Source organism: Nycticebus coucang, chromosome 5 (genome assembly GCF_027406575.1).
Source record: "Nycticebus coucang isolate mNycCou1 chromosome 5, mNycCou1.pri, whole genome shotgun sequence".
Taxonomy (NCBI): Eukaryota; Metazoa; Chordata; class Mammalia; order Primates; family Lorisidae; genus Nycticebus; species Nycticebus coucang.
In genome coordinates this window covers 17,921,984-17,938,804 of record NC_069784.1, presented here as the reverse complement: position 1 = coordinate 17,938,804, position 16,821 = coordinate 17,921,984, and the positions used below count along the sequence as shown (strand labels likewise).

The 16,821-nt window shown below is 37.6% G+C and overlaps 1 protein-coding gene across 1 annotated transcript in view; it reads right to left on the bottom strand.

Moving 5' to 3' along the window:
- Positions 1-1,434: 1,434 nt before the first annotated feature.
- CLCA4 (chloride channel accessory 4) overlaps positions 1,435-16,821 on the bottom strand; it is a 32,030-nt gene continuing 16,643 nt past the window's right edge. Inside the window, exons 8-14 of the mRNA XM_053592806.1 lie at positions 15,061-15,238; positions 10,812-10,918; positions 7,853-8,068; positions 6,954-7,221; positions 4,428-4,595; positions 2,991-3,224; positions 1,435-2,632 (exon numbers count right to left, since the gene is read on the bottom strand). Of these exons, the coding sequence (XP_053448781.1) occupies positions 2,184-2,632; positions 2,991-3,224; positions 4,428-4,595; positions 6,954-7,221; positions 7,853-8,068; positions 10,812-10,918; positions 15,061-15,238 (1,620 nt within the window). The 3' untranslated portion in view covers positions 1,435-2,183. The remainder of the gene's footprint in view (positions 2,633-2,990; positions 3,225-4,427; positions 4,596-6,953; positions 7,222-7,852; positions 8,069-10,811; positions 10,919-15,060; positions 15,239-16,821) is intronic.

Sequence of the window (16,821 nt, the reverse complement as noted above, 5' to 3'; positions counted from 1 at the left end):
CTGGGAGGGGAGAGCCCATAACTGGGACCCATCTGAGACTAGTTATTGAGCTGGAGTATCAGAGAGGGAAACAATCACGCCAGTGGGCTTTGCCTCCAGAGTTATGCAGTGGATGGGTGGGAAGGACTTAGAGAATGTCTGACTGTTATGTAGTATTTCTTACACCAATACAGAATTTCAGGCCTTCATTCTCCTCTCAGTAAAAGGCATGTGTTCCACACCTACCCCTTTCCTACTCCATGTTAATCTGTTTGTCCCCAGCCATTAGCCTTGGCTGAACAGGTGCTAGCCCACAGAAGGAGCTAACAGTGCCAACAGACTCTGCCTGAACAGCATAATCCCCAAATGCCCTGGCACACAGTTCATTTTCCTCTGAATGGTATGAGAGTAAGTAAAAACTTCCTGCTAATCGGTATTCTCCCACTCACTTCCTCTTCCCTTGCTCCTTTACCACGTCCAATATAAGCTCCAGGCCCCTTTTGTCAATATAGCTAATCACACCAAATTAATTACACCATGTCAAAAAGTGTATGTTTGAAGATGGTTAAAAGTGACCCCTTGACTCAGCTTACATGGCTTTCATTTTGGTTTACTTCCAAATCAGCAAATAATTCCTACAATATAAGAATGCAAATGAGGGAGTGGTATTTTCCAGTTACTCTCCAGTTTCTCAAGTCACTGAATTATGGCAATAAAGCTCCCCATGGAAAATAAGAAAACAATCAGTTGGAAGAACAAGGAAACCATATATAACTTGGCCTCAAAGTCTACTTCCTCACATGAGGGGAAATCTTTTCTCACCATCTTAGGCTATAGTTACATGCTCTGTTCACTTTGTTTACATCATTAGGCCAACCTGGCTATGGTCTACCACGAGATCTTGCTCTTTTCAACCGACATTTTCTCTTTAATTGATCTTATTCATCAGTATGGTTGTGACTCCTAGGCTGTAACTCTGAGAGATGAATTAAAATATTTTTATTTAAAAATATAGTTTTCTTTTTTTTTTATCTGAAAACAAAGGCAATAGATAGTAGCTTCAGTAATTCTTTATATGTTAAAAGAAAAAATACACAGGCAGGTACAGCTTTTTAAATAAAAAGAGATAGATATGTTTATTTCTTTTTAGAACTGAAATCAGGAAAAATTATGGTTCGACAGGTGGTAATTGATTATTTTGCTAATATTCTCCATGTCCATGAATTACAGTGAACCTAATGTTAGCAATTGTAGTATAATTTGGAAGCTTTGGGTAAATGCAGTATTATCAATTTATACTTAATAGTACCAAGACTAAATCCATTTTTCCCAAGTATTGTTTATTTGCTTCCTTTTATTTATATTTTGACTACCCAAAAGGATAATTTTAATTTCTTGATGAAATTTGAAATATTATTTCAGAAAAATTTTGTGTCAAATAACATACAACCAGAGATCAATATGAAAAAGAATCTTTATTCATCACTATTAATGACAAAATAATAAATAAAAAATTTAAACTTTAATATTGACTTACAGTTTTTCATCCATTAATATCCATGGATGTTAATATTTAATCAAAGCATCCTTTCTAGAATTTTTTTTTTTGAGACAGAGTCTCACTATGTCACCCTCGGTAGTGTGCCGTGGCGTCACAGCTCACAGCAACCTCCAACTCTTGGGCTTAAGTGATTCTCTTGTCTCAGCCTCTCAAGTAGCTGGGACTTCGGGCGCCTGCTACAACGCCTGCTATTTTTAAGGTTGGAGTTTTGCTTTGGTTCAGGCTGGTCTCAAACTCCTGAGCTCAGGCATTCCACCTGCCTCAGCCTCCCAGAGTGTTAGGATTACTGGCGTGAGCCACCAGGCCTGGCCTTTTCTGGACTTCTTAAAGCTATTTTTATGAGTTTTTGATCACACAGAATGAATTTTAAAATTCAGACATATCTTTTACTTATTTTTTTTAATGTCAGGTTCATGTGAGGGTACAAATAACTAGTTTACAATGTTTGCATTGTAGAGGTAAAGTCCCTCTTGTAGTTGTGTCCTGCACCCAAGAGGTGTGCCACATACCCCTATTTGTGCCCCGTAAATGGAAGCACACCAGCCCCCTCCCTCTTCCCTTCTCCTTCTTCCCTCATTCCCCCTCCCCCAGGTTTTTGTTTTTTAAAAACCTATTCTAGACCTACTTGAAGATTTTTTCTTGTTTAAGATACAAATGGTGGTACTTGAAATAATACAACAGTCGCAACCATTGACAACACCAGTATAGTAATGTCAACTCCAGACCCAGGAGCAGAATCAGGATGATTCTCATCGGGAGTAGGATCTGCTGCAGGGTCGGAAGTAGGATCTGCTGCAGGGTCGGAAGTAGGATCTGCTGCAGGGTCGGAAGTAGGATCTGCTTCAGGGATGAACAATGCTACTTGTGCAATGTTGGATATTTTTGATGTCAAATTGCTTTTATCTACACTTTTAATGGCAATAAATATGTGAGTTGCATTTTCTTCTGAGATATTTCCTGGTTTAAATACAAAGGTTTCCTTAGTGTTGGCCTCATTTGGTAACAGACTGCTAGTGTTCACTTGAAGAGCGTCATCAAAATTGTCTCTTAGATCAAGTATATTTCCGCTTATTCTTATGATGTAACGTTGAACTAAAAAAAAGTTACATGCAGTTTAGAAACTGGAGCATAGCATATTAATTCCTTTTTATTTATTCTCAAAAATGTGTAGCTATACAATACATACACTGGTATCAGAAGCCTTACTCATTTTCCAGTATAAGCTGAATCCTGACTTTGAAGCTTTGCCAAATGTTCCCTTCTTTTGTATGAAATACAGGAACAGGGTAAAATGTGTCATGTTTGATTGATGTAAAATTATCAGATTATAAAATTAATACTTTGCTGACTTTTCAATTAAAAACTATTTGCCCCTCCCCCATCCTTACACACTTGCCTTCTCAATAATCATCTTTCATTTAAATAAAGATCGCATGATACTTCGTCCTACCTTTTCCAACATCAAAATCATCTCCTGGTGCTGTCCACATTAGAATGATCTCATCCCCATCAGGTGCAGCATCAAGGTCTGTGATTTGACTTGGTGGGTACACGTCAGGCAAAGGAGAACTCGGCACTTGTGACACCACAAATGCACCTCCAGATGCTGTTCTGCTGAAATTCTCCAAGGTTGTCTGAGTTTCATTATCATTTTCTGGTCTTGGTGGGTTTGCTACAATTTCCCCTGCATTAATAATTTATTCATTTATTTATTTAAGACAAAGTCTCACTATGTCGCCCTTGGAAGCGTGCCCTGGCATCACAGCTCACAGCAACCTCAAACTCTTGGGCTTACGTGAGTCTCTTGCCTCAGCCTCCCATGTAGGTGGAACTACAGGCGCCCGCCACAATGCCCGGCTATGTTTTAATTGTATTTGTCATTGTTGTTTGGCAGGCCTAGGCCGGTTGAACCCGCCAGCTCCAGTGCATTTGGCTGGTGCCCTAGCCACTGAGGTACAGGTGCTGAGCTAGCATTAACAGTTTATAATCGGCAGAACCAAGCTAGCATTTTTCAGAACTCAGTGGATCCTCTTCCCCATCCCACTTGTCTTTTCCTTTTTTTCCATATATACAGTCACATTTTTACTAAATTTAGTGACACAATCATAAGCATTGACTTGGTGGAAGAATTCTTCCTTTACTATCCTTACCAGGATATTGCAGGATAGAATCAGGTAACAAATTGCTTTGGAATTAAAATAGCATTGAATGGAGATCACGTTATGTAGTTCAATATATGCCTTTTCAAGAAGGAATTGCTTTACCTCTTAAATTATCTCCAGGCTAGGAATATACCTGGGGAAATCACTGCCAGTTTCTTTCCAACCTCTTGTGTTGGGTCCCTTCCTCCCTGCTGCAAGTGCTAAGGAATAATTCTTCTAATTGTGTTCCAATTGCTAAAAGAAAGCCCCTAAAAGTCATATGATAAGAGTTAGAGGAAAGCTCACAAAGAATGCATTTTTAATCCTTGTCATCTTATTCTATACATTTTTTCTTTTGATTTAACAAAACATCTCAAATAAGTGTTTACTCTTACAACACATATAATCTGAAGGATATATTCTGCCACTGTCTTGTACGTGTGTTTACTTAGAACATATTGGCTTGTTTCCTTCATCCTGAACTGAAAATTGGTCATATTATTGTTGACATAGGTAAGATGATCCAAATAACATAATAATAACTGATCTTTCTGGAAAGCTTACGAGGTGCTAGACATTTTACTAAAGCTTACATGAATTTAGAGGCAAACCCTAGTATGACTGAGAACTTCATTCTAGAAGTGAGAAAGACTATACTTTGAATTGTAAGGTGTTTGAAACCTTAATTATATCAAATGCAAATATTACTTAAACCAACTGGGTCTCAGATATCATGAGTGACTTACCATCCACTACCCAGCCTGGTATATATGCAGCTCTGTTGTGTGGATGCCGAAAGCTTCGCGTGGCAGAGTTTCCTCCATGAGCTCGTATTTTTAAGCTATATCTACCATTTTCTGTATATTTTGTAAAATATCTGGAATAGACCCCATCATTCTTGAAAGCATCAGCACCTTATAGAAATGAAATAGTAAATTATTATTATAAAGAAATGGGTAAATATATGCATTTTCTAAGACAAGCATTGGCATCCATAAGGATAGCCTCTAAAGTGAGCTCAGTATTTTGAGACTGACTCTTTGAAGACTATTTCCATTATGATCTGCTGAAACAATATATTATAAAATTAATACCCTTGAGTTATTTTGTTATGTTATATCTATATAACGCACATTGATATGTACCTAAACACCTTAGCTTTCTCTCCCTTACAATGTATACAGATTATGATATGTAGTGTTCTTATCAGTTGTCCACCAGATGGTTTGCTTTCAGCTCACCTTATCTAAATACGTTAATTATGTCATCCCTCTGTGTAAGCCAAAATGGTTCCTCCTAAGGAAAAAGTATCTTTGTATAGAATTTAATTCTCACTACAGTCAAGCAAAATTATTTATTTTGCCTTATAAACAACTTGTTTTTTTTAAATACTCAGCTCTTCCTCTTCTGATCCATTAACTACTTGGTCTGACAGTGGAAAATCCCATATAATCTTAGAATAAACATTTGAGGGATCTCAGGAATATTGTATTGTAATTCTGTTTGTTTGTTTTTTTGAGACAGAGTCTCAAGCTGTTGCCTTGGGTAGAGTGCTGTGGCGTTACAACTCACAGCAACCTCAAACTCTAAGGCTTAAGTGATTCTCTTGCCTCAGCCTCCCAAGTAGCTGGGCCTACAGGTGCCCATTACAGTGCCCAGCTATTTTTTGTTGTTGTTGTTGCCATTGTTGTTTAGCAGGACTGGGCTGGGTTTGAACCCACCAGCCTTCTTATATGTAGCTGGCACCCTACCCACTTAGCTATGGTCACCACCCTGTATTATAATTCTTGATATCATTGGCATTGGAGTCATCTGTTAAATTACAACCACATTTCCCATGGGGTTTAATATTCTAAGGCAGAGGATCTTAAAGTAAGGTTCCTTGAACCAGCTGCATCTGCGTCCATCTCAAAATTTGGAGATCTTTTAGAAATACAAATTTCCCAGACTTTCTAGAGAAGGATCCCAGCATTCTGTGTTCTAACAAGCTCCCCAGAAGATTCCCTTGCACACTAAAGTTTGAGAACGCCTGCTCTATATCATTATTAATCACAGTTCCTTTCTAGGTCATCCCAAATAAGCTGATTTCACCAATTAGCTAAATAGTCATCTAGTAAAATGTTGAGAAATGAAACAAGGTACAGGTAGGATTTAATGTTTATATGGTTTTGCAGAAAGAGAAAAAAGAGTCATGGGATAGTTGTGGAAATATTGTCATTTCTGCAGAAAGCATTGAGGTGCATGAAAGAACAATTTCCTCTTCTCAGTTTTTCTTAGGGCCTACCCTAATTGAAGATATGATTATAAAATAATTGAATAAATTACATTGCAAAAGATACTGATACAAAACTTTGCTAATTAAGATGGTTATCATATGGTTACTTCCTTGTGCATTAACCTCTTAACGGAGGGTTCATTTCCCAGAACAATCCAGACTCTGGGGAAAACGTCTTCAAGCACCACCTATCCATATAGGTCAGGGAGATAGAGTATGGCCAACCCTGTGTCTTGATTCCTGCCAGTGAGACCTGGTATCTTGGACCCCAGTATGACTGTTATTCCGTAGAAGTTCTAGCTGCTGGACTATATTTATACTTGGGATTATATTTAACTTTGTTCCAGCTTGTGAGAATTTCACCTGCTTCTCTCCCTTTTCCTGCCAGGGGCCCACGTTCTACCACTTAATCACATCTGTCTGCCTGTGCCTCACCCTTTCTTTCTTGCTGATGTGTCCCTAAGAAACACTTGCCCTGAGTCCTTGTTGCTGTCTTTAGCCTCCTGAATGAGACCTTCCTGACTGGTAACAGATATTGACCAGTGTTAGTCTAGATGAGAGTAATGATGAGAGTAATTAACATTTCTTTTGTGCTTACCATGTGTAGGACACTTACTAAGGACTTAACAGTTTTTTTTTTTATTATTATTTGGGATTCATTAAGGGTACAAAGAATTAGGTTACATTGATTGCATTTGTTAGATAAAATCCTTCTTATACTTGTGTCCTGCCCCCGAGAGGTGAGCCATACACGGTGACCCCTCATCCCCCTCTTTCCTCCTCTCTCCCTGCTCCCTCATTCCTCTACCCCACCCCTTGTGTTAGATCATCTACTGACTTTGTAGATTTTACCAGAATAGAATTTCCTACTGGTCCTCTGTTCCTCCTTAATCTGCATCAATTCTTCTGGTGCCTGTCTTACGCACACTGTAACAGGGACTCATAACATATCCTGAGTTAGGAAAAATAGGTTTATTCATCAAAACCTATGAATTACCTGCACCATTATCCAAGAGTTCCAGAACTTCTGTTTTTCCACTCTGTGATTCAATGAAAGCTGTCACATTGGCTCCAAGGACAGGTACATATCCTTGTAGAACTTCTGCGTAAACAATCATTGGGCTGGGAAAGCTGTTGGTCTCCTTGTTCATTTTAGCACTCACTGTGATTGGAGGCACAGAAGAATTTGCTGCCCGAGAAGTTACTGTAATAGTTAATGTTTCTGGGTTTGCTTTTGCTTGAAGACTGTAAGTCCAAATGCCCACCTAAAAGATTCAAGGGAAATATAATAAGTATCCAGGCTCAAGCTAATTTCTGCCTATTAGAAATGCCATTAACAATTTAGAGTTTTTTTCCAATTCTAAAATAAATCATATAAGTGTAGAATAGAATAAACAAGTTTTTAAGGGTTTTAAGGGTAAAGGGATTACGAGAATTAAAGTGGTTCAGACAGGGCACTCCAACTAGCGTCATGAGTGATGCCTATATTTTGTGATATATCAATTGGAAAGAATTAGTTTTGAAAGTTTGCCTTGTTTTGCGAGGCAACAAAGTTTTGGCTTTGTTCTTTAGTCTCACAGTCCTCAGACTCATTGATCTGGACAGGAGTAATACAGAAGGACCCTGAGTTTTCTACCCACCAAGTGGCATACACTCTTCCCAAGTTTCCTTTTAAAAATTCTTACACTGCCTTCTTTTCTCCTTCCTGATATATAAGTTCTTTCTCCCTGTTTTCTGCCATCATAATTTTCAGGATCACACAGGCATAGAAAGAACATACTATTTTATGTTAGTTTTGAAATCCGTGCAACATTAGTACTCACATTTATGACATTAAACAATTTATGTTCAGCTTTTAAAAACATTTGAGGAGAAGAGTAAGAGCTGTTTGCTTACCTTTGCAGTTTCTTCAATCCTGAGGTAGGCCATTTTGGAAACTGGGTCTGTGGTGAAGTTTTTTATTATTGATCCACTGGGATCCCAGAGAGAAATACTGGGAGGCTGTTTGTCCCATGTGATAAGGAAGAAGGTGTCCTTGCCCACTGTGCTGTCAATTATCACGGTGTCATTCATCCAGGGATCACTGCTCAGCTGTAACCCCTTACTTTCAAGCTTTTTAAATATAAACAGATTTTAAAATTAATGTATGCAGGAAGAAGTAACTTTATTCTTTTTAAAATAGTTCTTAAATTCTGGTGTGAGAACAAGCTTGTGTGAAGAAGTAACTTTATTCTTTTTAAAATAGTTCTTAAATTCTGGTGTGAGAACGAGCTTGTGTACCAGCTTGTTATCTCTCTGAAAGCTGAGACTGGGATTTGTCAGTTGTCAGAAAGTGTGGGAGTGTAGGGGTCAGAGAAAAGGACAGGGTCTGGTAAAAGGCTGAGAGCAGGAACATGGATTTCATGGGAATATGACCCTGTTATATTTTCCCAGTTGTCTTGGCAAGTACTTGGCAAGCAGGATATTTTCCTGACGTGGAATTTTAAAATAGTTTTTCCTATAGGATGAAAGGCAGTAGGTATGTTCATGAGAGGGCAAATTGATGTTAGGAGGTGGGGATCCTTAGAAGTGAGGGAATATAAAGGAAGGACTTTGAGAGGAGCTTTAAAGAAAGTTTTCCAAGTCTTTGTTGATAGTTCTTATTTCAGAGAGCCAAACATTTTTGCCCAATTATTTATTTTTTAAAGTGACAAAAATTGTATGCGTCATGTACACTGCAACATTGTTTTGAAATATATCCGTCTTGTGGCATGTCTCACATATCATTTTTTTGTGGTGAGAACACTTAAAACCCATTCTCTTACTGACTTTCAAGACTACATAGATTGTTATTAACTATAGTCACCATGTTATTTAATAGATCTCTTGAACTTATCCCTCCTATGTATCTGAAATTTTTTATTTTTCGACCAGTATCTCCCTAACTTCTCCACCTCCTCAGTTGCTGGTAATGACCATTTCATTCTCTGATTTGATGAATTCAGTTTTCTTAGATTTCAACAAAGAAGTGAGATCATGTAGCTTTTGCCTTTCTGTGACTCTTATTTCACTTGACATAAAGGCCCAAGAGATCCAGCTTTATCCTCTGACCTAAGTGCTTTCTCCTGGTGTAATTTCAGGAACAGTAGGAAATCCCACTCCTACAGCAACCCAATTCTAAACCAAAAGCAGCTTCAGTCCAGTGCTGATAGAAGGGGGTGAATTCTACCACTTAAACGTCATGGCCATGACAAAAATATCAGTTCCTGTTAAGGGAACATGTCTTTGAGTGGCAAAGTATTGTATTGAGTTAAATTTAAAAGTAAATGAGTCTTTTGGACTCCCCATCAGGACAGTCTAAGAAAATAAGAAGGCTTTGGCTGCGCTGTAGTCCTGGGGAGAAATAGCTAAATAAAGCGTGGGATGCAGCCTTTCCTTTGCATTCCAGCTGCCACTAATCAAGCCCAACTTCCCAGCAACTCAGATTATGTAACATGCTTTTAACTACCCACTGTCTCAAGATCTACTCGTCATGTATATGAATCTAGATTAATCTTGCAAAACTTTGCTTTCTTTTTGCTATTTCACTATTTAAGAACCTATCCTAAGCATTTCAAGTGAGGGGAACAAAACTTTCTTCTTGCCCCTTTCACCCCTTTAAAAAAGTCCATTCTCCAAATGTTGAGCAACTTTTTCATGCAAATGTCCTGTTTTAGTTGATTTCCCATATTCTGCTCTTACACTTTTAAGTGTCTCTGGAATATTTCATTTGGTATTCTCATTAGCCATTTAAAATAAACAATGCAAAATTATATCCTAAAAATCAGTTCTTGCTCTTGTCAATTTCAGACAGTAGAGCCATTGTTCTCTCAGTCTATTGAGAAGCTCAGCAATAACTTTTTGTTCTCCTTCAGTTTATTCTGGACACACTGCCAGGCTAGAGCTCACACCAGTTTTTAACCTGTTTGCAGCCAATCTAGACATGTTCTAAGCACCTACTTCCTTTAACTTCCGTTCTCTTCACTGTTGACAGATAGAGGAAAATAGGGGTTATTTTAGGTGACCATGGAAAGTTTTAAGGTAGGCGGTGACTTGATTAACTGGAAAACAGAGGATAGAAATCTTGGCGTAAAGTGACAAGACATAAACTTGTGGGAATAGAAAGGAGAGAAATAGATTTTTGTAAAACGTATTTTGAAGGTTACAAGCTGTGTTGATGTCGTATGTGGGACATGAAGGAGTAAGAAGAATCAAAGTTTGCTGAAAGCTTTAGAACAACCAAAAATGGTGATGCCTTCAAGATACAGAAGAGAAAAAGATTTGAGTTTAGAACAAAATAAAAAGCTGAGGAAAATAGTGGTTGAAGAAGCAGGAGAAGCCCTAGGTTTGTAGATATACAATGATTATTCCTTTCATCTTTCTCTGCTTAATTTATTTCTAAGATACATTCCTTCCACTTACAAACCAGGTTCTTGAGATCATTTGTCTAGTTCAAATCTACTTCATGGAAGTGAAGGGTGAAGAAAGCTTGGAAACATAAGAATTTTTTAATATATTCACTGAAAAATGAGTACTTTGTTTTAGACAAAGGCTATTTTTGGTGGAAAATTCAACAATATAAGTTTTTGATGTTATCCCTTGACCAAACCATATGGGAATAGGAAAAGGAATCGTATGTCTGTTATTTCACCATTTATTTCACTGTTTTTATACCAATTAATTTGATTGCATCTAATGAGTAATTTATATTTTAGATTGAAGTTTGGATTTTAATAAATAATTTACTTTGAGAAAAATATAGATATCAAAATTAGAACTACCAAATTCTTCTTCGTTACGGTAAATGCAAACATGAGATCTCTGTGGGAACTCTGACCTGAATTGACTTCTGAGAGGAATCTGCATTTCCTGATGTAAGGGCCCCAAACGCGTCAATGAGGCCATTGTTCTGGGCTATATCTGACGCGTAGTAATGACTTCCTCCTAAAATGTAAATGCATTAACTAGGTTATTTTCTAGAAAATAAGTACTTGTTGTATTTTTGATTAATAATGTAATAATCCAAACAAATCATAGTTTCAGTATGTATTATTAAAAAAGACCAAAATCACATAGGTATAAAGATTAACTCTGAAATGCTTATTTAGAAACATCATAACAAGTAAGTAAAATGTACCCAAATACCACAGTATCAAAACCTTAGCTACCTGAAATATTTCCACTAACCATAGATTATAAAAGAAGAAGTGAACAATTCCACATATTAAAGCTCACAGACTTTATCTAAACCTTTAAGGGAATTATGTGCTTTTAATTAAGATATGATTGTAACAAAGTTACCCTTCAGATTTTCCAGCCAGAGTAGATAAAAATCAGAAAGATGAAAGAGCTGCTTTGTTTAGGTATCCTAACAGTAACTGGCAACAAGTGGATGGGAAAACAGAAAGCCATAGAAACTATTTTAAAGGGCTACTTGGGACAAAATAAGTTTTACAATGGCCAGGAAAGCAATTGGAAATAATGGAAGTTTGTGCCGTGAGTATCAATGATTCATACTCATGTTATAAATTAAATTATGTATTCTATTCTCTACTATGTTTAAAGAGGTATTAGAAACATATAGTATATTTTTTCATCACATGTCTGTGTGTCTAAAAAATAGCTACCACATTTGATGCTTATCTAGAAACTTGGCTGTTAATTCAGATCTTTTTAGCCTGAGTTTCTGTTAATCACATACAATTACCCCACAGCCCATGCTCTACCAGGGGTCATCAAACTTTTTTTTGTTGTTGTTAGGGATTCATTGAGGGTACAATAAGCCAGGTTACACTGATTGCAATTGTTAGGTAAAGTCCCTCTTGCAATCATGTCTTGCCCCCATAAAGTGTGACACACACCAAGGCCCCACCCCCCTCCCTCCGTCCCTCTTTCTGCTCCCCCCCATAACCTTAATTGTCATTAATTGTCCTCATATCAAAATTGAGTACAGAGGATTCATGCTTCTTCAGTCTTGTGATGCTTTACTAAGAATAATGTCTTCCACTTCCATCCAGGTTAATACGAAGAATGTAAAGTCTCCATTTTTTTTAATGGCTGAATAGTATTCCATGATATACATATACCACAGCTTGTTAATCCATTCCTGGGTTGGTGGGCATTTAGGCTGTTTCCACATTTTGGCGATTGTAAATTGAGCTGCAATAAACAGTCTAGTACAAGTGTCCTTATGATAAAAGGATTTTTTTCCTTCTGGGTAGATGCCCAGTAATGGGATTTGCAGGATCAAATGGGAGGTCTAGCTTGAGTGCTTTGAGGTTTCTCCAGACTTCCTTCCAGAAAGGTTGTACGAGTTTGCAGTCCCACCAGCAGTGTAAAAGTGTTCCCTTCTCTCCACATCCACGCCAGCATCGGCAGTTTTGAGATTTTGTGATGTGGGCCATTCTCACTGGGGTTAGATGGTATCTCAGGGTTGTTTTGATTTGCATTTCTTTAATATATAGAGATGATGAACATTTTTTCATGTGTTTGTTAGCCATTGGTCTGTCGTCTTTAGAGAAGGTTCTATTCATGTCTCTTGCCCATTGATATATGGGATTGTTGGCTTTTTTCATGTGGATTAATTTGAGTTCTCTATAGATCCTAGTTATCAAGCTTTTGCCTGATTGAAAATATGCAAATATCCTTTCCCATTGTGTAAGTTGTCTCTTTGCTTTGGTTATTGTCTCCTTAGCTGTACAGAAGCTTTTCAGTTTAATGAAGTCCCATTTGTTTATTTTTGTTGTTGTTGCAATTGCCATGGCAGTCTTCTTCATGAAGTCTTTCCCCAGGCCAATATCTTCCAGTGTTTTTCCTATGCTTTCTTGGAGGATTTTTATTGTTTCATGCCTTAGATTTAAGTCCTTTATCCATTTTGAATCAATTTTTATGAGTGGGGAAAGGTGTGGGTCCAGTTTCAGTCTTTTACATGTAGACATCCGGTTCTCCCAACACCATTTATTGAATAGGGAGTCTTACCCCCAAGGTATGTTCTTGTTTGGTTTATCGAAGATTAGGTGGTTGTAAGATGTTAGTTTCATTTCTTGGTTTTCAATTCGATTCCAAGTGTCTATGTCTCTGTTTTTGTGCCAGTACCATGCTGTCTTGAGCACTATGGCTTTGTAGTACAGACTAAAATCTGGTATGCTGATGCCCCCAGCTTTATTTTTATTACTAAGAACTACCTTAGCTATACGGGTTTTTTCTTGTTCCATACAAAACACAGAATCATTTTTTCCAAATCTTGAAAGTATGATGTTGGTATTTTGATAGGAATGGCATTGAATAGGTAGATTGCTTTGGGAAGTATAGACATTTTAACAATGTTGATCTTCCCATCCATGAGCATGGTATGTTCTTCCATTTGTTAATATCCTCTGCTATTTCCTTTCTGAGGATTTCATAATTTTCTTTATAGAGGTCCTTCACCTCCTTCGTTAGGTGTATTCCTAGGTATTTCATTTTCTTTGAAACTATGGTGAAGGGAGTTGTGTCCTTAATTAGCTTCTCATCTTGACTGTTATTGGTGTACACAAAGGCTACTGACTTGTGGACATTGATTTTATATCCTGAAACATTACTGTATTTTTTGATGACTTCTAGGATTCTTGTGGTTGAGTCTTTGGGGTTCTCTAAGTATAAGATCATGTCGTCAGCAAAGAGGGAGAGTTTGACCTCCTCTGCTCCCATTTGCATTCCCTTTATTTCCTTGTCTTGCCTAATTGTATTGGCTAGAACTTCCAGCACTATGTTGAATCATAAAGGTGACAGAGGACAACCTTGTCTGGTTCCAGTTCTAAGAGGAAAAGCTTTGAGTTTTACTCCATTCAGTAAAATATTGGCTGTGGGTTTGTCATAGATAGCTTCAATCAGTTTTAGAAATGTGCCACCTATGCCTATACTCTTCAGTGTTCTAATTAGAAAAGGATGCTGGATTTTATCAAACGCTTTTTCTGCGTCTATTGAGAGGATCATGTGATCTTTATTTTTGCCTCTGTTAATATGGTGGATAACGTTTATGGACTTGCATATGTTAAACCAGCCTTGCATCCCTGGGATGAAGCCTACTTGATCATGATGAATGACTTTTTTGATGATAAGCTATAATCTATTGGGTAGGATTTTGTTGAGAATTTTTGCATGTATATTCATGAGTGAGATTGGTCTGAAATTCTCCTTTTTGTTTGGGTCTTTTCGTGGTTTTGGTATCAGGGTGATGTTTGCTTCATAGAATGTGTTGGGGAAGATTCCTTCTTCCTCAATTTTTTGGAATAATTTCTGCAGTACAGAAATAAGCTCTTCCTTGAAATTTGATAGAATTCTGTTGTGAAGCCATCTGGACCAGGGCATTTTTTTGGTTGGAAGATTTTTTATTGTTTCTTTGATCTCAGTGCTTGAAATTGGTCTGTTCAGGGGTCATCAAACTTTTTAAACAGGGGGCCAGTTCACTGTCCCTCAGACTGTTGGAGGGCCAGACTATAGTTTAAAAAAAGAACTATGAACAAATTCCTATGCACACTGCACATATCTTATTTTGAAGTAAAAAAACCAAAACAGAAACAAATATAATCACACTGCCTCATGTGGTCCGCGGACCGCAGTTTGAGGACCCCTGCTAGTCTCACAGATTTTCTACCATTTTCTCCATGTACCTTACATTGTCATCCCAACATGATTTTTTTTTTTTTTTTGCTCATAATCTGGTCATCTTTTCTCACTCTTATCTTTCCAGAGAAATTTGACACCATGTTGGAGGCCTAACTCTGAAGTCACCTACTTTCTTAAGCTTTGTTTTCCTGCCTTTATCCTGTCCTGGAAAAGTTAATCGTTTCCTCTGCTCATGTAGAACTTTATTCATCTATATTCCTCCTGTTGTGAAGGAATGTTATCTAGTTATGTTATTTTATTAGTCTCTGCAGCCAACTTGACTGAGTGCCATGAAAACAGGGATAGGCTCTGGTTTGACTCTGGTCCCCTGTCCTGGCATATCCCCTGCTGAGCCGGGGCTCAAGGGAAGGAGCTGAGTTGTTGACCTCTATGTTTATGTATTGCTATCAAATGATTGGAATGTATAGGTTCTGTTTTACCTGTTATATTGCTCATCTCTATCACTGCCGGATCAGCAGACTCCCCCAAAGCAATAAAATGAATGATGGCCCCGCTTTGTTTCACTTCTTCAATACAACTGCTTGTAGTGCTGTCCTCCCCATCTGTCAGCAGCACTATTTCAGATCCATCTATTTGGGGGTAGAGCTTTCCAATCACCTGCAAACACAATTTAGAGCACAGTTGCCATCAGGTGTTTCTAGAGCCAATAGAGGGATGGGAAATTAGAAAAAGATTATGGAGAAAATAAATAAAAGTGTGCAGAATAGGAGAAATAGCCCCTATTTTAAAATCATAAAATTTTCAACCAACAGTCCCTGGGGGGAGTTAAACATGAATTACTTCTTGACCCCTTACTGCAGGGAATATTTGTAACCAAATAAAGTTAGGCAGGACTACACTTTGGAAAATCCTTCCCTAGACTGAAAGACAGTGACATCTCAAACTGGGAAACTCAGGTCAACCAGACACCAGAAATATAACTGTGGTATGTGGCATGAAATAGTTTTCATTTTTCATGACTGGACTATCCTTTGATAAGCCCTTAATGTATAAAGTCTGTTAAGCATATAGAATCTACTTCATCATCAAAAAATATCATTTATTACAAACTTGGGAACCCTCAAGTATGCTTGTAAATAAAAGATATGGTACGTTCTAAGCATGTTGAGGTTAGAGATCTTGTGATGTAACTTCTGGTTTTCTTTTAATAGTAATTAGCACCATATTGGCGGCGCTCAAAGAATACATGAATTGAATTTATTGAATTAAATTTACAGCTTGAATCCTTTTCCTTGAAAGCCAGTTTGAAACTCAAAGTTCTGAATACAGGAGAGGATAAAGAGAACTTATGCCAGGATAGCAACTATATTTCATTTTCTTTGACAACTTTAACTGGGAGTAGCTTCTTTTTAAAATTTTTATTTATTTATGTATTTATTTTTTGCAGTTTTTGGCCGGGGCTGGGTTTGAACCCACCCCCTCCAGTTTATGGGGCTGGTGCCCTACTCCTTGGAGCCACAGGCGCTGCCCCTAAAATTTTTAAAAATATTTATTTATTGTGGCTTCTTGAAGCACCATTTTGAGAAACCGAATACAAGCCAAGAAGCAAAAAATGCTAAATTATCAGCAGCTTTCTTGGGCACAGAGTGGCCGTGTATGTAGATTTGTAATGTAGAAATATCTAACAAAGGTGGTATCACAGATCAAACTGACCATTCCCATTATACATAATTTTTGCATGTTTTGAGGCAAAGAATATATATTGTAATATATGGGAGATATTATGGTTTATGAATATTTGCAATGTATTAACTGTATTTTATACATGAAATTATTTAATCCAAGTCCAAGCTTCCAAATGGTCTATCTATTATCTCTCTTACTCCCTACTATTTATTTACTTACTATTTTAAGACAGAATCTTGTTCTGTCACCTTGGTTAGAGTGCCATGGTCTCAGTTCATCTCACAGCAACCTCAAACTCTTGGACTCAAGTGATGCCCCTGCCACAGGGACTACAAGTGTGCACCACCATGCCTGGCTAGGTCTTCTATTTGTAGTAGAAATGGGGTCCTGCTTTGCTCATGCTGGTCTTGAACTTCTGACCTCAAGCATTTCTCCCACTTCAGTGTACTGTAATTATAGGCATGAGCCACCATGCCTGTCCCTACAATTTATTTTACACAGGGCAGCTGAAGTCATCTTTCTAAAATATAAATTGATTATCATACTCTGATGCT